The sequence below is a fragment of the Lineus longissimus genome, chromosome 2 (genome assembly GCF_910592395.1).
Source record: "Lineus longissimus chromosome 2, tnLinLong1.2, whole genome shotgun sequence".
NCBI lineage: Eukaryota > Metazoa > Nemertea > Pilidiophora > Heteronemertea > Lineidae > Lineus > Lineus longissimus.
The window spans coordinates 3,601,874-3,628,715 of NC_088309.1; the positions used below are offsets into that span (position 1 = coordinate 3,601,874).

The 26,842-nt window shown below is 43.0% G+C and overlaps 2 protein-coding genes across 9 annotated transcripts in view; both read left to right on the forward strand.

Moving 5' to 3' along the window:
• The window catches only part of LOC135502025 (ras GTPase-activating-like protein IQGAP1), a 54,170-nt gene extending 45,601 nt beyond the window's left edge, over positions 1 to 8,569 (forward strand). For 7 of the 8 annotated variants that reach the window (XM_064794503.1, XM_064794485.1, XM_064794467.1 and 4 more), the window contains exons 25-37: positions 33 to 173; positions 573 to 822; positions 1,487 to 1,504; positions 2,686 to 2,753; positions 3,010 to 3,142; positions 3,378 to 3,480; positions 4,003 to 4,132; positions 4,417 to 4,620; positions 4,818 to 4,932; positions 5,177 to 5,343; positions 5,538 to 5,669; positions 5,970 to 6,078; positions 6,427 to 8,569. In XM_064794503.1, coding sequence (XP_064650573.1) covers positions 33 to 173; positions 573 to 822; positions 1,487 to 1,504; positions 2,686 to 2,753; positions 3,010 to 3,142; positions 3,378 to 3,480; positions 4,003 to 4,132; positions 4,417 to 4,620; positions 4,818 to 4,932; positions 5,177 to 5,343; positions 5,538 to 5,669; positions 5,970 to 6,078; positions 6,427 to 6,540 — 1,684 coding nt within the window. In that variant the 3' untranslated portion in view covers positions 6,541 to 8,569. The remainder of the gene's footprint in view (positions 1 to 32; positions 174 to 572; positions 823 to 1,486; positions 1,505 to 2,685; positions 2,754 to 3,009; positions 3,143 to 3,377; positions 3,481 to 4,002; positions 4,133 to 4,416; positions 4,621 to 4,817; positions 4,933 to 5,176; positions 5,344 to 5,537; positions 5,670 to 5,969; positions 6,079 to 6,426) is intronic. The other variant, XM_064794477.1, reaches the window with a different exon arrangement.
• Positions 8,570 to 9,359: 790 nt separating this feature from the next.
• On the forward strand, positions 9,360 to 18,933 carry LOC135483531 (pre-mRNA-splicing factor 38B-like). Its single transcript, XM_064764499.1, has 3 exons — positions 9,360 to 9,930; positions 16,444 to 16,531; positions 16,854 to 18,933. Exons 1-3 carry the CDS (start codon positions 9,710 to 9,712, stop codon positions 17,376 to 17,378), a joined length of 834 nt encoding a protein of 277 aa, XP_064620569.1. The 5' UTR covers positions 9,360 to 9,709; the 3' UTR covers positions 17,379 to 18,933.
• The last annotated feature ends 7,909 nt before the right edge of the window (positions 18,934 to 26,842 follow it).

A 26,842-nucleotide genomic window follows, 5' to 3' on the forward strand; every position in this document is an offset into this window, starting at 1 on the left:
CGCGTGACTTCGTGGCGTATTTTCATTTCTAGTGGTATGCCGTATGATGTGACCATTGAGCAAGCTCTCAAACACCAGCCAGTCAGAGACAAGATTGAGAAAAACATACAGGAGCTGAAATACGCCACTGATCGCTTCTTCTGTGCCATACTGAAATCCCTAGACAAAATTCCGTAAGTAGACTAAATAATTGACTTGAAAATCATACAAGAGTCTTCCCCATTTGGAGTGAGACGAGTGTGTTGGAGACTGATTGTCTGATGGCTAAGGCACCTGTTGCATTTCTGATGCCAGGTCTTTGATATTCGACACGACAACCTGTCATAGGTATGTGTCCCATCCCGTGGGTGATGCGAAGGAAGCTGGCATAAGCTCTGATAGAATGATCCTCAAATGGCCTAGGCCTCCTGATTAGTGAAGAAACTTGACCAGTATATGGACCTGTCTTGGTGACTTTAATGAAGTGGATGCGAAACTAAGGTTCTACTCTGCCAGTGATTATTCCAGTGGACTTGTCTCTGTGCCTAACATTGCAATGTTGGTGTTCAATTTTCTGTTTGTTTACTTCCCAGGTACGGCATGAGATACATAGCCAAGGTCATGAAGAATGCACTACATGTCAAGTTCCCTGAAGCACCTGAGAAGGATGTTCTAAAGATTGTCGGCAACTTATTATATTACCGCTACATCAACTCTGCCATCGTTGCTCCAGATGCGTTCGACATCATCACTGTTGGTGCTAATAATGGCTTGACCAATGACCAAAGAAGAAATCTGGGCTCGATAGCAAAGATTCTGCAGTTTGCTGCATCTAACAAGGGGGTGAGTACTTGTATATTCAGATCTTATTTTCATGGCTGCTTTGCCTGTTTCCTTAACCAGCACCACGAGTAGTGGGGTGTTATTGAGGTGCAGAAAAATGGCTGGCATATGGGGTCCACCGAAATCAACAGAGCCTGAATCCATAACTCAGTGAAGTTTGGCCACTCCACAGGAAAAGGTGCTCAACCAGAAGAGGCAATTTGGAATCAAATAGATTAAATTGATGGGTACACAGTATTCATGACTTTCAAGTGTCTCACTTCAATTTTAATAGAATTTGAACATCTCTTGCGAAAGACCAGAAATCATATGTGAACTTGAAGTTCTGCAGGTAAAAGGCACATAAAGCGTTTGTAGTGGTATGACTTTGGATTGTGATATTTTAAATTTTTTGTGAGGTTTTGTTTTTGTTAATGATCTTTTTTGGTACATTCATCATCAGTGAGCATTTCAGTCACAGCTGGTCACTTTTGTTGGGCTCACCAAGAATAGGTTTATACTTCTCAAAGAGATGATTGCAACACAAAAGTACAGTTGCCATGTTTTCTTCACATGTTTTAGTTTCTGGTAATTTAGTGACCAGTGTCACAAGGCAAAGCTGGTGGTCAGGAGTGGTTGATGACTTTGTGTGGGCATTTCACTGAATTTTTTATGTATGTTTCAGTTTGCAAATGAACCAGCGGTAAGAATGTTAATGCAGCTTGTTGGTAGTTGATGGCTCGATCCTTTTGACAGGTAGTCATGTCTTCCGTTATAGGGCTTATCGGGACAAAGAACATTCTCATGAGAAACCGTTTTCTGTCCGTCCTTTCATGCCAAGAATTATGTTGATAAGTATGTTCAAGGTTTGGGTATGCATTGAGAGGTAGGATGAATTACTGCGGCATACGACTGCCTGTCATGAGGATTGAGCCTGGTATATTGGCTAAAACATTTTATGACTGATGATACCTGGAAGATGAACACATGCAGTCAAGTGAAAGTGGGTCGAAGTTGTGTAATTGTTTGTGACCTTTGTTGGGAGACACAGTGTCTTTGAGGTGGGTGGTGGTCGATACATGTGCTAGTAATTTTCAAGGATACCATCAGTCTCAAAATGTTGACATGTTTAAAGGGTTGTATTTGAAAAAATTGCATTTGAGTTGAATAGGTTATTTTTGTACATAAGTGTATAGAAAGATAGAATAAGCTTGGGTTATACTTCTTTTGCTTAGATTTTTTGTTTTTCTTACTTGGTTGACAGCGCATGTTGAATTTTGTTGAAGGCAGCTGAAAACTTCGAGCACTGACTATATACAAAAAGCATGGTGTCATGGGTCTGCCCTTATCTATCTTGCAGCCTGCCTTGAAGTTGATGTTTTCATAAGAAAGAGGGAACTGGAGTTGCCAAGTAAAGTTGTTGGAAATGGTTAATATTTTGGTTTATGGGCTGTAAAGTGTATATGGAGACCAACTATTGATAGTATAGATTCTTACTCATTTTCCCAACTGTCACAGCTAAACCAGTGCTTCCGAAATCTAATTTAAATGCCCTTCCCATAGTCCAGCAGTTCTGTGTGTAGACTAGCACCCCCAAGTCACCTTGTCAATCTCCCGACTGGTACTGCCGTCTACAGAAGGGTTTGTTTTTGCATATGGTGATTGTAAGTTGTATCAACTTGTGTTGAAATCGTCAAATTGACACTTTGCTGCAGCAGAAAATACTCTTTTCATTTGAAAATACTCAGAAGCAAAAACTTCCCCATTAGACTTCCCTGGGGAAAATAAGAATGTTTCCCTTAAAAATTGGTTATATAAAGGGCTTATGAGTACCAAAAATAGTGCCATATCAGTTGGATATTTCATCTTTTGCATTCTTTTCAGTATGGAGGTGAGAGTGAATACTTGGCCTGTCTCAACCCATATATCAGAGATGCCCATGAGAGGTTCAAGTAAGTTGTTCAAAATCATTCATTAGTTTTATGATTAGCAAATAAACCCCAATGTCTTTTTCTTTGTATGCCCCTCAGATAGGTCCAATCAGAATAATGTTATATAGTTAAAAAGTACGTCTATATTCTCACGTTTGAGCTGAGTGTGAAGTTCAAAACGTTTGCTCTGACACATCCAAAGTGACTTGTTCTTTTTGTGTAAAGCATGAAAATGGAAGGTAAGGGAAACCTTTAATGTGTACTGTTGTGATTTCAGACAATTTTTCCGAGCTGCATGTGATGTGGAGGAGCCTGAGATCCATTTTAACATCGACCAGTATACAGATTTTTGCCTCGTCTCCAAACCAACTATCTACATATCAATTAAGGAAATTGTCGACACGCACCAGGTGGGTGGATCATTTGTGAGAATTTCGCCTTGATTTATCACGTTATTTGTTTCCGCTCATTTTGAGGTAGTTCTGTGTGTTTCATGTGAGTAACTCTGTATTAGTTTCTTTCTGCACAGCCAGGTAAGGAATTTGATGTATTGGATTTGATGTACATGAATTGCCATATGATTTTGGGGACCAAAGGTTTTGACTGGTATCTGGACGTATAACTGAAACTGACATTACTTTTCAGTTGTTGATGGAGCACCAGGATACCATAGCACCAGACCATAACGACCCACTGCATGAGCTCTTGGAAGACCTGGGAGAGGCACCAGACATTGGCCTGCTTGTTGGTAAGCACATAACTAAACCTAAGATCCAGATGCATTGAAAATGACTTAAAAAAAGGAATACCAAAATCTTTTCTCCGTGATTAGATTACCAAATACAGTGGAGCCTCCCTTAGCGGACACCTCTCTATCAAGGACAACCTCTCTATTAGGGACACTCATTTTAGTCCAAAATTGGTTCTTTCCATGCAATTTGACCTCTCTAATCAGGACACCTCTCTATTAAGGACAGCATTTGTCAGTCCCGTGGGTGTCCTTAATAGAGAGGTTCTACTGTACAATGTACTGGCTATCAAAATAGTCCGCCTGCTTGCCAGAAGATAACCAGTGAAACTTTCCAAGCATGAACAAGAAGCTAAACTGTTGAAATTATTGTCAGACGATCAGTTCATTTGGTCTCAGGTAAAATAGTTTGTGACAGTGACGAACCTTGGACAGTACGTTGTGATGACGATGTGCCATTGTCTTCCCAGCATGCTCTTTGTTGGCATCTAAGCTCACGTCGAGTTTTGTTTCTGTTTCCAGGAGAACATGGTGAACATTCCGATGCAGAGCGACGTGACATCCTCTCAAGGACGGAGATCATGTTGACGTTAAGTAATAAGTTTGAGGTACAAGAAGATGAGAAGAAAGACCAGAAAAATATGCTAATCAGGTAAAATATGGTTATCAAGTATTAAAAGAATGTACCTGGAAAGTAATTCATACTGCTTGGCGACCCTGATTTAACAGGAGACTGGCTCATCTACTGTCTGATCTATCATACATCATCAAATGGACACAAGGTTAAATGTAATTTGGATTTACCCTTGACATACAATGTTTTACTGACATGGAGAGGCAATGCTCCAGAGTGGCTTATCAACACTCCATACGGCCAATAAATGATTGTGTGATCCTTGCTATGGACTCCAATTTATTTGGTTTTTCTTCTTCAAGGACCAAGAGAATGGTTGTGGATGTGGTACGATGTCAGCAGGGTGAGACACTCACTGAAATCTTGCAGAAGCCAGCCACAGATGCCCAGGAGGACTTCCACCAGGCACTGATCAAGAGTAGGGAGAGAACGGGCCAGAGGGCTGATCAGAAATCAGCTGAGAAGACGAATCTCTTGAGGGACAAGTCACTGCTCTCTGACACCATGTAAGTGAGAAGTCATAAAAGATTATGGTGATGGTGATGGTGATGATGACAATATTTCATTTGGTATTTACGAATGCGCAAACTTTGGCACATGCAGGCTTTTTGTTCGAAACTTGCTCCGGCCATGAAAGTAGAATCTCAATGACTGTTGATTTGCACTTTGATAAATCCTCATGTGTTCACATCTTCTCTTGCAGGTTACCCTTAGAAACGATGAAAAAGAAAATATTGTCAAATCTGCAAAATTTGGAATTGTTTGGTATAACAACGAGGAAGAATGATTACCAAAGCGTGGTCAATGCAATAGTACAGGTACGTCTGCTTATAATTTGGGGCTATTTGTTTACTATTTTATTGCGATTTCAGAGAGAGTGACAACGGTGTAATGACTGGGGATTTTCCAGAGATATGAATAAGTTGCAAACCTATTAAGCTTGGGATGGTCCAAACACGGCTACTACACATGTCTGTACACACCTTTGAGTTGTACCATACAATTTGCAAGTAAAGTTACGTTATATTTGAACCCATTCATTCACCATGCGCTTCATTTCAGGACATTCGAAACCAGAGAATCTACCGAGCACGTCGACGACAGGAGATGGTCAAGCTGAAGTCGACACTGAACAGTCTCAACAGTAAGCGGGCATTTTATGAGGAGCAGATCGACTACTATAACCAATATGTCAAGACGTGCCTCGGCAACCTGGCCAAGAATCAAAGGTAAGAATCGATGTGTGAATACTATCTGGACTGATAAAAAGGCTTGCTATTGTCCCAGTACTAATACTTGTCACTAAAGTGTAACATGATGGTTTAAGCCATCCAAAGTGTAAGATCGTTTCTGTATCTCTGTTGAGCGATGGAATGAGTTTTTGGTGGTCGCATTTACTGTGATGACTTTCTGTTGATTTCAGGAAACCGAGAACTAAATCATGGTTTGGCAAGGAAAGTGAAGGCAAGGCAAAGAACATAGCGTTGAAGTATAATGCAATGAAGCTCTATGAGAAGGGAATCATATTGGAAATTGATGGATTGCCAGAAAACCAGTGAGTTTGCTCAAATTCTACCAAATGAATAAAAATTCTTTGATTTTGTTTGGTTTGCTGACCAGGGCCTACAGTAAAAAAACCTGGTCAGTTCCATGGCTTGGGGCTGAACTTCGCATTATTCTTTCCATTATTAGGTTACAGCACACAGTGGTGTGTCGGTTTCTGGAAAAGAGTGTATGACAATTTAGTTTGACTTTGTAGGTAGCGAGAATGAACTAAGTTTGGGTCTCGAATGATGTGACGTTTTTATCAAAGGTTCTATGGGTAACTGAAGTCGTTACTTTTCAAATTTGTTAGGTTCAAGAATCTCCTCTTTGAGATCAACTCAACACACGAACCCGGGATATTCGAAGTGCATGCGAGTTTCATGGGAGTGGAGATGGACAAAGTCAAAGTGGTGCTACAGGTATGTCCATTCACAGCTCGTTGTTCAACTAGAAGCCTAAAGTTTCTGTGCAAATTCATAGTTGATACAAGTGGGCGTTTGATACCCAGCACTGCCACACTTGTTGATACCAGAGCTTTTGGCCTGTACATTCCTGGGGAGTTCACAATACAGCTGCCTCTCAGTACTTGGACTCAACATTCATGGCTATCTCTCCCAGCTAGGTGCCCATGCACTCCTGGGTCGAGAGAAGCAAGTAGGGCCAAGTGCCGTGCACAAGGAGACAAAGACGAAACAGCTGCGATCTTGCGGAGTGTTAAACTAATGACCACTGATATTCTGCTCATTATGTGTGTTATTTCATTCCAGGACCTGTTGCAGCTTCAGTACGAGGGTGTTGCAGTCTACAGAATGTTTAACAGAACAAAGGTTAACGTCAACCTACTGATCTTCCTTCTAAATACCAAGTTCTTTGGGAAATAAATGAATGTAAGACGGACAGTAGCATCTTCCCAGACACCTGACCAGTGAGCACTAATGAAAGTGACCTGAATTTCAGCTCACATGTGTCAGTCTGTGTAGTGACACCTTTATCTGCCCAACTCGAGTAGTTTTCTGCATATGCCGGTTAGCTGTTGAGTAGAATTTGAAGAGGATATTGTGGTTACATCAGAAAATACTGTTGATTATTGAAAATCCCATGCACTTTCTTATTCAGCATGTTCAAGTCCAATGACATATTGTTGAGACGTTGATGTATTTGCTAAATGATTTTAACCCTTGTGTTGTTGTATCAAATCGTAGTATACCTGGAAAGAGAGTAATAGATGTTAATCTTCTCTATTTAAAATGAGAGACCTGATTTTAAGTTGATGCCAAAATATTCGATAATTGAGGAATGGGGTATGGCTTGTTCAGCCTATGATGGGTCTCAAGTGCTTTAAAAAACCATAGGTTTTCTGTATGCAATTGTTTGTAATGTTTAGTGTGTCATGACCATATAGACCAAAATTGGCTTGTTGAAAGTACTTTTAAAATGTTTAGGCAGCTTTGTCTTGTACACATCAATCACAGCTTGTAGTTACTTAAGGACATATCCAGGATTAGTCTTGGTCATTAGAATCAATGCAAAATGTGTATTTCGTAGTCTCCAGGTCATGGTACTAGGTGTAAAAAATACATGATACACTTTTAGATTCTCAGTTTTTCACCATGATGTTTGTATGGTGTTGCTTGGCTGACTGTCAAGACCAAGAGGGACAACCTTAAAATCTGCCTCTTTCAACTTGTCCTCATGTCTCAGCTACATAATATCAGGATTTGAATAGGTTTCGATTAATGATTTTGAATTGATGCTGTTCAATTTTAAAAGTGTATCGTGGTTTTTTCTATACCTAGTACTACATCTATGGAGGAAGGTGGGTAATGCATGCCTAATGTAAAGTGTAATGTTTTATGGCAGACATTGCATCAGTGTTTTGAATGGAATTGATCCAGATTTTGTCGAACTGAGTTATTTAACGTTAACATTGGGACACATTTGGCATTTCCGAAAAAACATTCCAGAATAATAAATTTCCAGGACACCTATTTGTGCCACTGCCAAGGTAACTTCTGCGTCGACTCTCTGTTGCCATATCATATCCTCTGTTTAAATTTGCATATTTTCCAACACCCTGTATAATAGTTAGGCCCATCTTTTAAGCCAGGCGCTAGGCCTACTTGTGGCTGTGCAATTTTATATCTTGTATGTGTGTCCATTCTAAATGTCTGTTCAGATGCAATTTATCAAGTGTTTATGTAAAAGAGGTTTGTGAGGTTTATTGGGCAAATTTTATATCATTGAGATCAGTTCATGGGCGACGAGAGAGAGAAGATGTGAATGACATTTCTGGGGCCGTGTCAGGACAACTTTCCACTGGCATCTCACTCCAGCGTGTTGTACAGGGGGTGGGGTGGGGGTAGTGATTGATTTGCAGATGTTCACAACTTGAACTTGACTTCAAGTCACAATTTTGGCTTGTAATTTGTGGTTTTCTGTTTCTGATCAGATGTGAATTTTTGTCAGCAGGATCCTTGCAGTGGGGTTTTTTTGGCTATGGAACTTATCCCAAAAAATATATAACTTCAAAAAAGGGACAACAACCATTTGTTGTCACCAGGTGGTCATCAGAGCAAATCTCAGGTATAGTTGCCAGCTGTTATGAATGTGCTTGAAATTGTACATATTTCATATCTGCCAGTGGAAATGAAATTTCCTGCATTTATTTTTTTTAGCAGGTGCCTTTAATATCATGATCATGTGACAAATGGTTTATCATACAGTTTGGCTTGTACTTTAACTGTTTTGCCCTTCTTGCAAAAAAGGGCCCTAGCCGTTATAACAGCTTTTCAAGTTAAATTTGGGGGGGGGGTATGACTTGCTTGAAGCCAATGCTGTCTTTGTCTTCCACCATGAATACCTGTATGCGTATATCCCAGCATTACAGCAATGTTCTCTATGTTATTTATAATAAAGCATGATTTTAGCTGAAAGTCATCTTGTTCTTTCTTCTATTGGAGTAAAGAGTCAACCCCGCCTCAACATGGTTGCTTGGCTTTGTCCTGGCCAGTGAGGAGTCCAGACTTCCTTCTCCTTCCATGGACCTTCTGGCTGCATACCAGTAACCTCAAGAGGTCTATAGTGTAACCCAACGGTAATCCAGTTTACCTAACCACAGTGGTGTTCACCTACATGTTAACGGCCACAATCACCACTTGATGATCAAAACATCCCTGGTTTTGACACTGTTTGCATTGAGAGGACAAATCTCCATAACAAAGCAAACAGCAACAAAATTGGCATTGTAAAGAGAAGAAGAATGTCACAGACAAAGATGCGGTCCTCTCGTGCATGTTGTCACAACCTCATGCAGCTCTGCACAAGGACTGATATTGTGGTGTCTCCTCCAGGGTTGTGACTGTCTTCGGACAGTGACACACATCCAATCAAGCTTGTGACTGTCTCCAAGCAAAGGGAGGTGCCTTGGACCTGTCTTGGACTGCGCTAATAAATATAGCACTATGCGCCTTAAAACCAGTACAAACTGGCGGTCTCTTCAATCCTGTACTGCCTTGGACTGAGCTAATATCTCACTGTGCTCTGGAAGACATGCACAGCCTGCCGCCGCTTCTAAAACAGACAACATCCCCTACTGCATTCGACTGAGCTAACACCTCGATCATTGTGCCTCGGAAGACATGCACATCTGAGAGATTGCCAATAGGTAACTGCAAGCCTTGGTTACAGCTCAAGTACTTTAAATCGTCTGCTGCCGCCGCGTCACTTCCCGCGCAATGCATGCCACTGGATGATGTGCCTCAGAATGCAACCAGTGGCAATCAGGCATATGCCACTGAATAGCTTAATGAATAAACACGGTCTCGAGGGCGGAAGGGATACAATAAAGTAACATCTAACCCAACCGTCCACCGACACAGCTTCTGGCGTCTATTTATCCATCACCTGAACTACTGGATGCTGCTTGTTTTGAGTGCCACCTTATCCATGTAGAACACGAGGCTGTCTGTAGCAAGAACATTGCCTGGAATTCTGTGCTTCTTTCTTATCGTTTCTGACTGATTTTCCCAGTTTTTGGGGAAGGACAAACCCATGATCATGTGGACTCGTATGTATTCCAGGTCGATGATTTTCGGCATGAAAAAAGCTCGGCCGCAGCGGCGCAAACGTGAGAAAGAACCTCACCACTTCCATGGGAGCAAGTCATTCAATTTATGGGCAATGGTAATAGGTATCGGAACTCTGGCATTGGCTTTTCTTATTGGTGGGATCGTACTGTGCGTATTAGGCAGCAAAGAAGGGGGACACGGATTGTAAGTATACCGCAATATTAACTTTTTATATTTATCTTACATGTGTATGCTTCAAATATTGATATCTGTAAAGGTAACAAACTAATGATAATTCTATTCCTCAATTCGAACGTAGGTCGGATCCCAATTGCGACAGGTAACCTCTTCACCGTCCTCCACTTGAAATCGGTATCAGGATGCTTTGAGCCGTACGCCCGGTAGTCTCACCATGACATTCTCGAAGGGGGAACACAATGCCCTTACCAGCTCTTTCTCCCAATGTTGGGTCTGGTTGCGTGGGTCATTAGATGTCTTTGGCCCGCGTCTCATCATATCTGACGGAATCCTTGTTGCGGAGTGGCCACGGAGAGATTTCGTCCTTGTCATTACATCCAACATTCCACTGACATCCGTTATGTAAACGGTGGGCTTGGTAACAAGCGTAATACCATGATTGCACGATCCATCATTCCTAGGCCTATCAATGCAATGCAAACCCTTATATACCTAGAATAGATCTTTCTATGGTGTAAACCCTCACCTAAACTTTCCTTTTCATGCTACATGTATTAACCCCCTACGCTAACATTTCCTTTCATACTATAACGCTAGCCTTACACGGTAACTTATTCATTTCTGCATCCAATATCATTACCCTCCTCTACCAGGCAACGGCTTCCGCTGCCTTCAAGGACAACCATCACAACTATTGATTTATCGGTAGCTCGGCTTTCTAGCAAAAATAATCGATGTCATTGGAAGGGGTGGCATCTTGATTCATCGTGATTGAACATGAAAGGAGTCTTATATCTGTAGAGAAAGTCGAGCGGAAAGCATTTAATTGTCGTACTTGCAGCAAACGATTCTGACGCTTCCAAACACAACAACTATAGTATCGCCGATCTATGCGGCTGCCTACGTCAAATAAGTTATCTGAAACCAGCAGACGATAGGATGTTGTTTTTTTAAACGCTTTCCCTGCTGTTGTTACTGTATTCTCTTGAGGAAGTATTTAGGCTATATCTATATACCTATACCTGAAGAAGGCAACAGGTTGTTACCATTGGGTTGGTTGGAACTGCTGATTGCTCTCGCCGGTGAACGGTACAGTACATTGTAAAGGCCCCCTAGTCCTCATCTTTGATGCAGCTTTTATATATACACCTATACTTGCACCTGGACAGGCACGGAAATTCGAACTCATTTAAAGACAAATCAACTCTTTCCCGATCTCTGTTTTGATGTGATGGTTGGTGTTTACCTAGTGATACCAACACCGAAAGTTGCTGTTCAACCTCGTGTTCAATCACGGCCGGGCCACGATTAAAACGGGGATGCAAATACTACATGTACTTCTTATAAGATGAAATATCTTGAAATACATGTAACTGTTTCGGGTGAGTCGTTTTTACAACTGCAAGTATTCATCACTAAATGGTCCACTCACTGGACAATTGATGGTTTTGGCAATGTGCACCATAAAAATGGCAGACGATGGAATTATAAGGCATGCACACACGAAGTAAAATTGGATGAAAGATACAAAGCGATCAATTTGCCGAGTTCTATTGCCATCCCTGGTTTTTGATGTTATATAGTCTGTCATCTTAATGAGAACCAACTTATTATATGCCGCCTCATGACAAATGATATATTAGTATTTGTATTATGTCTATGTCAATGAAATGTATATCAAGTTTGAAGTACCACTGGTGTAGCTGCATGGCCAGAGAACGTGATTATAATGTTACAGTGCGGCTAGCCATGCCAGTGCCTGTCCCGAAATTTCGCAACCGCTGTAAAAGCTATGGCTGGTATAAATGGCCTGCAATCGTGGCGGTTGGGAGCATAAGCTTTAGATGTGGCAGACATACACGCAATCTTTAGATATCATGTTATTAGGCATAGTTTGCATACATCGGTTCATAAAACAAACAACAGATCCATACTCTTACATGCGTTATTTGCCACTTAGCACAGTTCTTATGTCTTATATCATGTTGATACTCTTGTTAAGTCTGATGTAAAGTATACCTCTTCATGGGTATGGCGAACGGGCAGCGATAAACCAATGAAGTTCGGCTTTTAATCTGGAGAAGGTGGTCCAGCGCTGCAGCTTGGCGATAATCCGTCACCGCTTTTCCGGCGGCAACACCAATTAGCTCTTATAACCGCCATCGCAATCGATGTGACTGGCCGGGCTGTCATGCTTTCGGGACCTGCCTAACCATTCTTATAAATTCATTTCTTGCCAACTGCCGAAACCGTGAGATTGCCGTCATCTATAGGCCCTACTTGCTTTGGCTAAGATGGGATGACTGCTCTGTTGATCAACCGCCCCGCCACCCGTTCCTGATCTCTTGACTTCTCAGCAACATCAACGACGGGGACTTGTTGATATACAAGGAATCACTTGTAAAACACAACAAGAAAGGCCAACAACAAGGCCGCATGGAAGCTTAGAGAAAGCATCATGGAAGCCACCTTTGTAACCTCTTCAGCCTGAAGCAAATTGGCCAGGTATGTCAGAAATCGAGAACCAGGCTATGAAAACCTCAGCTGTTGGCTGCACGATGGCAGCCCAAGTGATAATTTCAAAGAATCTGACAGATGTTACAAATGTTATTGGAATTATAGGCTGGGAATTTAAGTTGGTATCACAACCGGTATATGGTACGGCGGCAGAACAATTTCAAAGCGGATTTCAGTAATTCTCTTGGCCTTCTCGATAAATATAACGCAGTAAATCCAATTGTGCATATCAGTCGGAGGGCTGGTTATCAGCCTGGCATATGCTTCATTCCCACCAGGATGATATCAACACCCTGGTCCATCATCGTCAGAGCCCCATCTCTCCTGGAACTGTTCAACTGCATGGTTTCATCAGAGCTCCTTAGCGTTCTTGGGCGATGAAAAATACCAACAGGGACTGGCATTGTTTCAAGTTATGCACTCTTGGTGGCTTCGTTTTATCTGTGATATGGAATAACTGAGCATTAGACCCAAGCAAAGTAAAAGATCGCGCAATAACATGAAAAACGGCAATATTCGCAGGCAGCATCCAATGATATATTGCTGCTGATCGGCCGATAAGTTCTCGGGATGGACGGCTTGTAAAAACGTTGGCAGCAAATGAGAGCGGCTATCTCCTTGCTGATCATTAATTTTGCTGTTATAACTTAAAGTGCTTGGGACTGAGCTATAAATTGTTTGACAAAGCTTCTGTTTCCTGTGTAAGAGGAATTGACAGTGTGTGCTCCTGCATGCACAAAGATACCTCGTGCAAATCATACATACAGGTCTTATAAAAACATTGTATATCTTACAAGGATGGATTACAATACCCGCTCAAAGAAATTGCTGTAACTTTCCCTCCTGCATACTGAAAATAATAAGGTATATATTTTCATGCATTTCCACAGGTTGACAGACAGGTGGCCCGGGTAAGGCCCAGTTGTGGCCGTCTTAGTGTCTCTCTCACCATATTGGCAACACGGTGAGAGAAGGAGCCAGGCTCGATTCGGACTGTTGCTCTTGCTAATTGATATACATGTATTACCCAATAATAACATTTAGCTATAATATGCGCAGGAATGAAAGAAAAGACGTATGTTTATATTTATCCTGTTTTAACTTCCCGGCTAATACGACTTCCTTCGTCGTGGATAACATGGGTGAAATAAAGTTTAAAAACTTCATGAACAGGTTTCAAACTGTCTCCAAAGGAGTGATAACAACATGAAAAAAGGCAAACACTACACGGTCATAATAAGCCCCCCTTTAGGAGGGGCTCTTAAGATACACGTGTGTGTGGGAGTATATACTGATTTGATGAGAAATAAAGAGAGTAAATATTGTATATCCTACAAACAATTTTTTTTGGTATTTTTCTGAATTAACTCCGTTGAGTTTACCGATTTCTCCGCGATCTTCCGGTGGTGGTTGCTATCCCATTGGTTGAAATTAATTTAAATCTTCATGGGAATTCGCTACATCATATGCCTAAGAAATTGGCCAATTATATTAATATTTTTATCAGAGAAATATCCGTCCTAAATAATGACAGAAAAGGGTGGTTTATTTCAATTTTGTGTCGACATGATCGAGGTCACGTGACATAAAAACAAAACAATCGCACACACCCGTCCAAAAAAGGCACTTTAAGAAAAACAAATACGTTTTTCCAGCTTAAAACCACACTGACGACTAAGTTATATTGGTCTACTGCCCAAATCTGAAGTATCAAATTGAATCACAAACTAGAACTAGCTCTATTTAGCTATAGTTGCGTGAAAAATTCGGGTGAGCGACGTACATTCTGTACCCTAGCGGCCAATAATTAAACTACTTTCAGCCGTCTGCTCCGGTCTCGTTAGGGAGTTTTTCCCAAATGTACGCGATGATGACGTGCCCCATTAACAGGACGTAACATCTATTTTAAAATGCGTTTCGAAAGTGAATGCATGAGGACAACCCATTTGTGTCGTATATCACTGGAAACGCCCGATTCCCGTGAATAAGGTCAATCACAATGTATTACATTACCAAAACAAAAATGTGTCGGAAGGAACTATATGGATGGTCCCATCGCACCCCCCCCCCCTCCAGCAGTATGACAGAAGGGCTAGTTGACTGTCCACCGGGGGGGTTTGGGGGGAGCTTCCCCCCAACGCACTGGTAAAAACCTATGTCGACGGAGGGGGGTTTGGGGGGTGTCCCCCCATTGTAACAGCTGTAGTTGTTAGAGCTTGCACTTAACATATGCTCGTAGGGGGGTTCGGGGGAGCTCCCCCGACCTAAAGGGGGGCTCACTAAGTTCTTGACTTTACATATTAAGACCCCCTTTAGGAGGGGCTCTTAAGATACACGTGTGTGCGGGAGTATATAATGTAAATGAAGTGAAATAAAGAGAGTAAATATTGTATATCCAACAAACAATTTTTTTTGGTTTTTCAAAATGGCGCTGAATAAATAAATCAGACCAGTTGTAGCGCTGAATTATAAATCAGACCAGTTGTAACAGGTTACGAGAACATCTAATTTAAATCTTCATGGGAATTCGCTACATATGCCTAAGAAATTGGCCAATTATATTCATATTTTTATTAGAGAAATATCCGTCATAAATAATGACAGAAAAGGTGGTTTTATATCATTTTTGTGTCGACATGGTCGAGGTCACGTGACATAAACAAAACAATCGCACAGACCCGTCCAAAAAAGGCACTTTAAGAAAAACAAATGCGTTTTCCCTGCTTAAAACCACACTGACGACTAAGTTATATTGGTCTACTGCCCAAATCTGAAGTATCAAAATGAATTACAAACTAGAACTAGCTCTATTTAGCAAAAGTTGCGTGAAAAATTCGGGGGAGCGACATTCTGAACCCTAGCGGCCAATAATTAAACTTCTTTCAGCCGTCTGCTCCGGTCTCGTTAGGGAGTTTTTCCCAAATGTACGCGATGATGACGTGCCCCATTAACAGGACGTAACATCTATTTTAAAATGCGTTTCCAAAGTGAATGCATGAGGACAATCCATTTAATAAGTGTCGTATATCACTGGAAACGCCCGATTCCCGTGAATAAGGACAATCACAATGTATTACATTACCAAAACAAAAATGTGTCGGAAGGAACTATATGGATGGTCCCATCGCACCCCCCCCTCCAGCAGTATGACACAGAAGGGCTAGTTGACTGTCCACCGGGGGGGGGGGGGGTTTGGGGGGAGCTTCCCCCCAACGCACTGGTAAAAACCTATGTCGACGGAGGGGGGTTTGGGGGGTGTCCCCCCATTGTAACAGCTGTAGTTGTTAGAGCTTGCACTTAACATATGCTCGTAGGGGGGTTCGGGGGAGCTCCCCCGACCTAAAGGGGGGCTCACTAAGTCCTTGACTTTACATATTAACGTTGATGGCGTTCATCACCATCCCTCCAGATATATGGTAATGTGCAGTAACCAGTATATATAAAAACTGAGATACTAATTTCAGTCGTTCTTGTTTAATTATACATACACTCGACGCCGTAGTTGTTGTAACGCAGCTAAATTATTGCTGAGGAGACTTGATTATTTGTGAAGAGACAAGTCACAGTTCTGATGATGTTGTATTGGCTTGATCTGTTCCCACAGCAGTTATGACATCGCCAAACACTTGTTTGCGAAGGGGACTGATCTTTATTTAGCCTGATTGGCACGTTGATATCATATAAGTTTGCCAGCGACGGGGAGATAATGCAAGAAACGGGTAGATAATCCCAAGATTCTTGCTTCATGCATCATGCTTTCAAATACGCTGAGTATCATATATCATTGACGAATTTGCTAACTCTCTTGCAGGCAGAGCGTCCAAAGCACCTTAATAGGTCTTATTACCCTTCTAGCTAATTGTCATTTCAGAGAACCCGTGTGCTGAGCACATACATGTACACGTATATCCAAAAAAGGTGAAGATTACCGTTACATCGAAAATGACCGAATTTTGCTCTATGATGTGACATTCAACTCCTTTAAAATTCATCCCTTTTCAGTTTCTACGTGATCGGGGGAATAACACTGGTACTGTCCGTCATATTAGTTATAGTCTTGGTGATACGATTTAGATTAATGAAAAGACGGGTAAGTTCACAATTTATCGATTGCTTACTTTTTATAAGGAGCCTGGAAGTTATTGACATCCCACCTCCAATTGTAGCCTATCCTTAACCTGAAATAGGCTGTCAACAAAGATGATAATAAATACCTCAATGCCTCTGATGAAAATACACTGCTTCTTTCATGCAAGGTACTTGTGTGAATAAACCCGTTGTGAATAAACCCGTCCCAGGCATGAATAATATGTCAGCAGACATAGACCAGTACCAAAACCAGCTGAGCCTGTTTTCCCGCTCATGTCTTATATGTCCATACCTCTAAACTTTCGTCTCGTTGACACTTTTAGATCGGAAGGCGGAGACGGTTTATTGCTCTGAATGCGGCCGAAGAAGCAGCCCAAAAGGCAGCAGAGAACGAGGCGAAAGAACGCAAAGACGGGGACACCGACGAGGAAGCCAACCAACATGATCGTGAAGAAAAACACCATAAAAAGCGCCATAGAAAACGCCACGGTCATGAACACGATGATGTTAAGCACAGAAAACACCATGATCACATTGAGGATCACCTAGAAGAACAGAGACACGATTGGGATGAGGTGGCGAATGAATGGGAAAATGAGGAAAGCGAGGAAAATGTCGGAAACCGAGATGATATGACGAAAAAGGAAAATGAAGGAAACGGAGCCGTTGTAACGAACGCGGAGAATGTACATGTTGTACACGTTGAAGATAATAAGGCGATAACTCGTAAACAAAAAGAAAAGGAGGAGAGAAGGTTGTCCCAGACAGATGTAGAACGAACCGAAGAAGCAACAGCGAACCGACCTGAGGAAAACAAAGAGGATAGAACGAACCAGGGCTGTAGCTGATGAGCTACTCGTCAAGTTGGTGCTTAGATTATCTTGCCATGAATTGGCTTTTGGCAGCCGTTGATGCTGAGCAACCGTGGCCTGCTTTTGAGGTCAAATCCGACGCTGATGATGATGTGATATCAGGAAAAGTTGGCTGGTTGGTTTGAGGAGATTCTGGTGATTGAAATAGAGTGGCAGCGTCTATTGATGATACCTTCCCTTACGTTTTTCGAAAGTTGTTTCTTTAGGAAAACGGGATACATTTTGTCATGCAATATGAGGCAATTTGAAATGGAATTAACTTGATCATCAGGACTGTTTGGTAACTCGTTTGTTCTGAACTTTGGCAGTGCGGCATTCTCCAAACGAGCTGAGGTACAGCGAGAATAGACGAGGAAGAATTAGTAGGATGTTTTAGTCTTGGCAGGGTCAGAACCGTGTTCTGAGAATAATCTGTTCCGATTAACTTGGAAGCTGATTATTGTACTGTAGGAATGTGATTTTAACCCTGATGAAGTTATCATCGACAGGATTTTATCATTCGTTCCCATTTTCCATGACTTTCAAATGCATTTTTTAAAACTTCTAATTCCACTACCCGTTGGTCAACCAGAGAGGGAAGGTTGCAGGCCTAATTATATCAAATCTTTCTCTACCTCTCCTGTTCTTCTTCGATGCCTGATTCCACAAGTGCAGGGCGGCCTCAGGGGTATATGGTATAGTTTCTGTTAATCTAAATAACCAGAGAGGCTGACCATAGTTTCCACCGTGGCAGTTGCAGTGGGAAAGTACCCACGAGGAATAAGGCCATGATAATCTTTTTCGAGGTAAATGCAGGTTTTAGAGTGCATATGTATATATTATCGCCATGTTATACGCACAAACTACGACAAAACAAATGATACATTTGCTACATTTGTTACATTGCAGATTTGGGGTTCTGGGGCACTTACCACTTTCGACGAGAAAATAGATGGCTTGCGAATACGCAACGGACTGTATGTTGATACTACCCAAATATTTATGACTCCCACCGGCAACTGGAGTTTACCATGACATAGACTCTAAAGCCGTTTTTTAATCACACAATTGAAAAAAATCAAAATATCATGGACATTGTAAGACAACTTCAAGTAGATTGCTTGAATAAGTTTCTATTTTGACTTTTATTTCATAGAAAACTCCAATTGCCTTTGGAAAGGCTGATAAAATAGCCCGGCAAAGACTTTTAAAGCAAACCATCTATTGAAGACCGCACGCGGCTACGGTGAGAAGCATGTAACGTTTTCCCCTTTGAATGTTATGACATGTCAGGGCATGTCCAAGATTCCGAGCAGATGGGATCTGAATGCATATAGAAGTTTAAAACCCCTCTGCGGGAGCGCGAGTTGTCGGTGATGGTTGGCCGCTTTTAGCGTCGTCTGGCGAGGCAATGGGAAGCTACAGAAACACCGTAAATGGCAGCAACAACCAGATGAGGGTTGTACAAAACTGACATAATGTTACCCTGGACCGCATGTTTTTCATCGTTTAAGTTCTTTTACATGCCAATTTCTTGATCAATAAATTTTCTTACCTAATTAACGTTACTGCTTTTATCTTAATGCACTCTAATAGATCTATTAGTTAAAACAACTAATCTGATAGTTGCTCTTGCCACATCTGTATACGTCCAGCACAAATGCATGATTCTAAAGGTTATAGATCAGTTTCAGTTGAACTTCAAATAATGCTAGTTCAACTATAACTAAAATCCGTTCAACTGAAAATGATATCAGTTTGACCCACAAGACGGCAGTGGTGACAGCGCCGAACCGTCAACGCCATAATACGGATGACCGTTTCGCCGACTCAGAAAAAACTGTAGCTCGAATATAAGAAATCGACCCAGCAGGTGCGAGATATTGGTTCCAAAGAAAGTAATCACGTTATCAGCCCTATAAAAACTATTGGGGATTAGTAATATGATGCAGTGATTGAGCCACCTAGTGAATTCAGCATCACATTGGAGCCGGACAAGGCCGATGTTTGAAATGGATAGAGCACCCAATGTGGTCGTTGGTTTGATTCGTGGTCTTGCTCCGTCTTTAGATGATAGAGAAGGCAGTTCTCCTAAAGGTCCTATCGTCCGTATGACTGTAGCTTCTCCTTGCCGCAAATATTGTTTAGTAAAATAATCTCCAGTTTGATGCGAGACGAGACAGTCACGACCAGACCGAATCGGCCCTGGCTGCCCCATCGTATTGTCAATACGGTGAGATAGACGAGACAGTCACGACCAGACCAAGACAGTCACACCCAGACCGAATCGGCCCTGGCTGCGTCATCGTATTGCCAATACGGTGAGAGAGATGAGACAGTCACAACTGGACCGAATCAGTCCTGGTAGCTCCATCGTATTGCCAATACGGTTAGAAAGATGAGACAGTCACAACCATACCGAATCAGTCCTGGCAGCACCATCGTGTGTTGCCAACACGGTTACAACATACAGCAACTAGCAGACCGAATTGGGACCAGCAGCTCCACTGAGTTGCCGAAACCATGGGAGAGGCGAGACAGTCACAACCAGACCGAATCGGTCCTGGCAGCTCCATCGTGTGCTGCCAACACCTAACAGAACATACAGCAACTAGCAGACCGAATTGGGACCGGCAGCTCCACTGTGTTGCCGAAACCGTGGGAGAGGCGAGACAGTCACACCCAGAACGAATTGGTCGTGGCAACGCCACCGTCTACTTTCAACATGGTAACAGAACAGACAGCTACTATCAGATCGAATCGGGCCCGGCAGCTCTACCGCGATGCCAAAAGGTGGCAGAAACGCAATAGTGACAACCAGACCGAATCAATCAGGGAAGCTCCACCTTGTCGCTGAAACGGCGAGGGAGCCGTGACAGTCACAACCAGACCACTTAGGGCCTTCCCGCTCCGCCCTGATGCCAACAAATTGGTTAGAGAGATGAGAAGGCTACGACCAGACCAAATAGGTCGTGGCTGCTCCATTTTATTGCCAAACGGTAAGAGAGATGAGACAGTCAAAACCAGACCGAATCGGTCCTGTTAGCTCCACCGTGATGCCAAAGATGAGACGGCCACATCCAGACCAAATCGGTCGTGGCTGCCCAAACTGTGAGAGAGACGAGGCAGTCACAAGCAGGTCGCACTGAGTCTGGCAGCTCTACTGTGTTGGCGACACAGTGGAACAGCGAGTCCCAATTCGGTTTGGTTGGCTGATCCATCTATCTTGCAGTGTTGGCAACACGGTGGAAAAGAGCTGCCCCTCCCTGGTTTGTTTGTGACTGTCTCAACCTCTCACTGCTATGGCAAATTGGCATATTGCCTGGTAGAGCTGCAAGTCCCGATTCGGTATGTCTCTGGTCATCTTATCTCTCTAACAAGTTGGCACACGGTGTAGCTGTCTGGCCCATTCCGTCTGGTCTGTGGTTATGGCCTATCATCGGTCTCACTATGCCGGGCAACACCGTAGAGTACATACAGGCTCGATTCGGTCTCTTTGTTGCAGTGTCATCTTTCTTATCACGTTGTCATCTGATGTTTTTTGTCTCATATCTCGCATCGTTTTGAAAACACGTATGGGGGGAGCCAGACTGCGTTATGTCTGGATGTGACTTTCATCTCTCTAACCCTCTTGGCATTACGATGGAGCAGTCAGATGAAAGAGATGAGACAGACAGTCACAACCAGAACGAAACGTTCCGTGTTGCAAGACCTAGTTCAGTCTGGTTGTGGCAGTACGATGTGGCAGTACGATGGAGCAGGTCTGGTTCGGACTGTCTTAGCTCTTTCACTATATTGGGAGCACTGTGAAGCTGCCCGGTCCGGCTCATTCCGATCTGGTTGTGGCTGTCTTATCTTTCCCTCCGTATTGTCAACGTGGTGGCGCGGCAAGGAGTGATTCGGTCAGGCTGTGACTGTCCCTTATCCCTCACCGATTTGGCAACATAATGGAGCAGCCAGGCTCGGCTGATATGTCTGGTTTGAACTGTCATCTCTTCATCTCTTCCATCGTTTGGCGGCTAGGTGAGGAGGCCATACCGCTAATATATAATTCTGACACTGTGTTGCCAAACGGTGAGCTCGAAGAGACACCACGAGACCGAATCGAGACTGGTTGCTCCACTGAATGGCAGACAGGATGAGAAAGATAAGACAGTCACATCAAGAACGAATCGGTCTTTACTACCACACGGTGCTGCTACAACGAATCTGGCTTGACTGCTCCATCGTGATGCCACCACGGTGAGAAGGATGAGACAGTCGCACTCAGACACCACCCGCCCTGGCTGTCTCCACCTAGTTGCCAATCGAGACGGCCACAACTAGACGCAACCGCACCTGGCTGCCTTACCGTGTTGCCAAAATTGTTAGAACGATGGGAGAGACGTAGCCAGACCAAGTCGGTCCTAGGGAGAGAAGACGTCATAACATATTAATCGGGCCTGGCCGCCCCACCGCGTTGCATCAATGGTAAGTGAGGCGAGACAGTGTCACCTCCAGACAGAATCAGAACGGTGTGAGAGTTGAGACAGTCGTCACAAGACCAAAACGGGTTAGGCTGCTCCACCGGCCGTGCTACTAAAACGGTGAGAGATAAGAGACAGCCAATACCAAAATCAATCTAAACTTGCTGCTCCACTCAGTTGCCATCACGCTGAGGACGACGGCACACTTGCGCACCGGCCAATTCCGGTGTAGCTGTGACTGTCTCCATTTGCTACACACCAAATGATGCTTGGTTGCGATTATCTCATCTCTCTCACCGTGTTTGCATCATGATTGAGCAGTCTGCAGGCTAGATTCGTTATGATTGTGACTGTCTCAACTCTTTCATCGGTTTAGCAGAACGTTAAATTGTGGTAGCGAAGACCGATTCGGTCTTGCTGTGATTGTCTCATCTTTCTTATCATTTTTGCCACGCAGTTGAGCAGCTCGCCTCTTATCGGTTGTGACTGTCTCAACTCTTTCATCGGTTTAGCAGTACGTTAAATTGTGGTAGCGAAGACCGATTCGGTCTTGCTGTGATTGTCTCATCTTTCTTATCATTTTTGCCACGCAGTTGAGCAGCTAGCCTCTTATCGGTTGTGACTGTCTCAACTCTTTCATCGGTTTAGCAGTACGTTAAATTGTGGTAGCGAAGACCGATTCGGTCTTGCTGTGATTGTCTCATCTTTCTCATCATTTTTGCCACGCAGATGAGCAGCTAGCCTCTAATCGGTTGTGACTGTCTCATCTCTCTCATCTTTTGGTTGGCGCGGTTGAGCAGCCAGGCCCGAATCGGTCTCGTGGTGACTTTTCGCTCTTACCGTTTGGCAGCACAGTGGAGCAGCCAGTCTCAACTCGGTTTCGTTGTGGTGGTCTCATCTCTCCCTCTGTTTCGACCACACATTGTGGTAGCGTGGCTTGGATATGTCTGGATGTGACTGTCTCATCTCTCTCTACCAGTGTTGGCAAGATGGTGGAGCAACCCAGTGAAAATGATGGTTCCGTGTTGCCAGACCCGATACTTCTGTGGCTGTCTCGTCCCTCTTCCAGTGTTGGCTGTACGATTGTGCAGCTGTCCGGTTGTGACTCTATTATCTCTTACACTATGTACTGCCCGGTGTAGAAGTAGAAAATGTTCCACACGAAAAACTGTTGTATTGTGACGGATTATGGCGCACAATAGAATCATAAATTCAAAGCGCATAATAGAATCATTTGTTCCCCAGACATTCTATCCGAGGCCATTTCAAACTTTTACACCGGCTGGTCTGGTGTGGTGTGGCTGTCTCATCTCTCTCACCTTGCTAACACAACCGTGGAGCAGGCAGGTCCGATTCGGCCTGATTGTTACTGTCTCATCTCTCTGACACTTTTGGCAACCCTGCTTGACCCCCACACCTGCCTGGTAGTGGCAGATCAGTCTCAGAGGAGCACGAGGCTCGATTTGGTTTGCTTGTTGCAAACTGATCTCAGACGCCAGTCTCAACTGATCTCAGACGCCAGTCTCAATTCGAGGCGGTCCGGTCCAGTGTTGACCGCCTCATCGTTCGCATCGTTTTGAAGCTGATTGGCACGATGCAGCCCGGTTGGACTCATATCTCTCACCGTTGAGGCAACACGTTGTGGGGGCGAGGGCAGCCACGCTGGGTTATTATAGGTCACGGGATTGTGTGAGCGAGTGTTTCTGATGTAATACATAGAAGCCTATTGTTTATCTCTATCAAGAGTTTTTTTGTGTTGAAATATTATTGGGGTTCGGTTGATTGGCTGATTATTGCTGGTTCTAGTGTAAAGCCTCCCGGTCCTCATGGTGATAAACCTAAAGTGTAATTGTCCGGGGCGGATTTAGGAAATTTGGTAATGTGGTCATGCAACACCCATATGGTGACTTTGGCGTTGATACTGAGGCGCGCTTTGCTTGAGGGGGAGGTCTGGTGGTCCGTCCGTCTTGATGCTCTGGGAGGCCATTTCAGACTGATTTCGAACTGTAGAAACCAGTGGCACCTTCATGTACCAACATAAGTATTGTTTACCCTTAATGGGAAATGACTTTCATGGAAACCTCATTCACAGGCCAGATTTTCATGGGAGCCACGGAGGCAAGGTCTTCATAAAAACCTGATTTACAAGCCAAATTTTCCTCGAAACCTCATCGGAACATTATAAAGTTGACAAAAAATCTCAGAATCTCCTGTGATATCAATGTTGTATTGAGATACACAAGCGAATGAACGCGTCATCCCTAATTTCAACTAGTGACGACTAATGAAAGAAAAGAAGGACGTTTTATAGTTGTCATCAATTAGCCTTGGGCAATCTGTCAGTAGTGGCTAACGTGATGTGATACCAAGGATTTTTTTGCCACAAATGATTAATCCGTGGGGATTTGTGGAGGTATTACGAGGCCATAATTGAATTGCCTCGTGCAGCTGTTTCGCATTCTCCTCAAATCCTCAAATAAAACTGTATACACTCATCAGGACGCAGTAAATTACTCAGATGCGCATTGCCATGTGTCACGTTTCACCTGTCGATCACATAGTCACGAACATGTTTCAATGAATCTGGCTTGAGAACATGAAACAATAGCCGGATGAAATGTGATATGACATGTACATGGCGCCTATAGCCTAGTGCGTAAATACGTACCGAATTCCAACCTTGCCCGGTGTATAAACAGATATCGGCATTGTGGATACCTGCCTTCCTATTTTCCTGACTTACAATTAGATACGAACGGTGTGTACCCCTTTAACACCCAATATCTGTGTGCTTGAAATACGAGAAAAAAACACAGTTGATAGTATGTTCGGACTTTTTCTAACCCGAATATAAAAAGCTTTCTAAAAATGTAGAAAAGCTGACGGTGTTATCTATCGGGCTCATACCGACACTTTCAGGGTGTTCCAAAAAGTGTTACAGAGGAAATGGTTATAGAGTTCTAATGGCAATTTCTATAGGTCCCCTGTGCCGCGCCCATTACGGCTGTTAGCCCATACGGACGTAATATCTCCCATGGAACATGCGCAAATTGATGTTGTGAACTGATTAGAATGAATTGCTTGACCGTTTGTGATCATCAGCAGGCGATTAGAAAACTACTGAAAGGAAGTGTACTGAGTCAAACAGCTGTATAGCTCAGTTCACATGTCTCGGGAAAACAGCTGCTTATCGCCATATTGCGATATGGTTCAAAGGATTAAGAAATAAATGAATGGATATTGATGACGTTTAATTTACAAAAGGGTGCCCCGACAAATTCGTATGGGCACTATCCATGTGGGAGAGTGTCCATCCATATTGGTGCACAATCCGGACGGGCGCGACAGAGCTGTAACCTGCTTCACGAAACACCCTGTATAATCTATTAATTATAGGACTGGTAATGCGTTGCCATTTTAAGTCTGAACGCTATTTGCAGAATTGTGATGGGATGTCGATAGCGCCTGGCTGATATTTGTCTTTCGCCTTTCCCGATATTATCTGGCGGAATACATTTATACTGTTAACCGAAATTGGGTTCCATTCAGGACAAAAAAGAAAGGACAACCTTGGGACGGGTGGTATCAGACTGATAAATACATTTTGTTTTTTAGCTTTAAATGTAATCGAAATTTGGATTGAAACCCATCACCCGATCGACTCGAAAGGGAATTAAATGTATAACAAAGGCCAGACTATATAAATGACAAAACCCGGCTCTATTGCCAGTCTTATTTTAACGGCTGTTTATGGTTCTTCAGAGGCCATGACTGGCAATACCTCAGCGATGAAAAGTGCACAATAGAATCCTTTTCCCCAGGACACTCTATCCAGGGACACAAAAGAGTACAATGGATGTATCTTTTTGACAACAACATTTTCGAAAAAGTGTTAACGTCAATTAGCACCAATCGCCGTTGCCTTGGCACAAGAGATTTACGAACTGTTCCAGAGGTAATTTCGAACACAACTGCGGACCGGTTCCGTCAATCCTCTGCCGCGGCCTTCTCGAAGATGAATACCATAATACTAGCCATCGATCTCTATTCTAAAGGGAAATCATCAGGAGAGGGAGGTTTTGGGAAGTAATAAAAAGTTACAAACAAAAACAGCAAATGACTATAGTTTCGGATTAATCATGATCACCGTACACCGTCTGACCATTTTTTCACTCGGCGAGCGAATAATGCCGGTTGGTGAAGAGACGGAGATAATGTACATGTAAACAAAAAAGCAATATTTTGTCTGATATGTCCATACAACCCTTTGCTCTCAGGCGGGCAATTTCGATATAATCCTGGTTTATCATCAGTGCGCCAGGCATCGGGTTCGGTGTTGTCCACTAAGGCGTTGGTCGTTCGCGCCGGATAGTCGCTTTGTGTGTAGAAAAACTATCGATAGCCCAGTAATTGGAGTATTCAGGGACGACATATGACCATGGTGCGGGGAGAATCATTACGAATTTGGCTAGGATCCTTACTCGGAGAATCACTCTATCGTTTGCTTTCCTCCAAGATCCGGCTAAGTGCCCAGCATCAGATTAATTATTTGATCCTCGAGGCAACTACTATGAGGGTATACCCAACATTGGATTATGAAAACATGGTTTGTTGAGAACTAACTCTGTTGATGTGGGTAACTGTTGATACATGTACATGTACTTGGTTAGGTTCATGTAATGTACATTGTTCAATGGATAACTTTATGTGATATGTGGTTATAAAAGTGGATAACTTTCTTGATACATGGTCAAGTGGTCAAGTGGATAACTTTCGTGATGCATATTGTTAAAATCAATTGACTAACCTTTCGTATTGATACTTAAATATTGTCCACCAACAGATCCTGATGTGGACAACCTAATACCTGTGATCAGATTCCAGTAGCGGTAGGCCTAATGGGTTCATTGAGAGCGAAATGCAAATAATCTTGTGGGAAGAAGTTGAAAGCATTTCTTCGGTTATCTCCCTTGTTTCCAGCTTTTATTGATGAGT

Bases quoted from the DNA above. Each gene is read 5' to 3' on its own strand.
- LOC135483531 (XM_064764499.1), top strand. From the start codon at position 9,710: ATGATCATGTGGACTCGTATGTATTCCAGGTCGATGATTTTCGGCATG. The intron at 9,931-16,443 runs GTAAGTATACCG...ATCCCTTTTCAG, and splicing joins AAAGAAGGGGGACACGGATT to TTTCTACGTGATCGGGGGAA. The intron at 16,532-16,853 runs GTAAGTTCACAA...TGACACTTTTAG, and splicing joins TTAGATTAATGAAAAGACGG to ATCGGAAGGCGGAGACGGTT.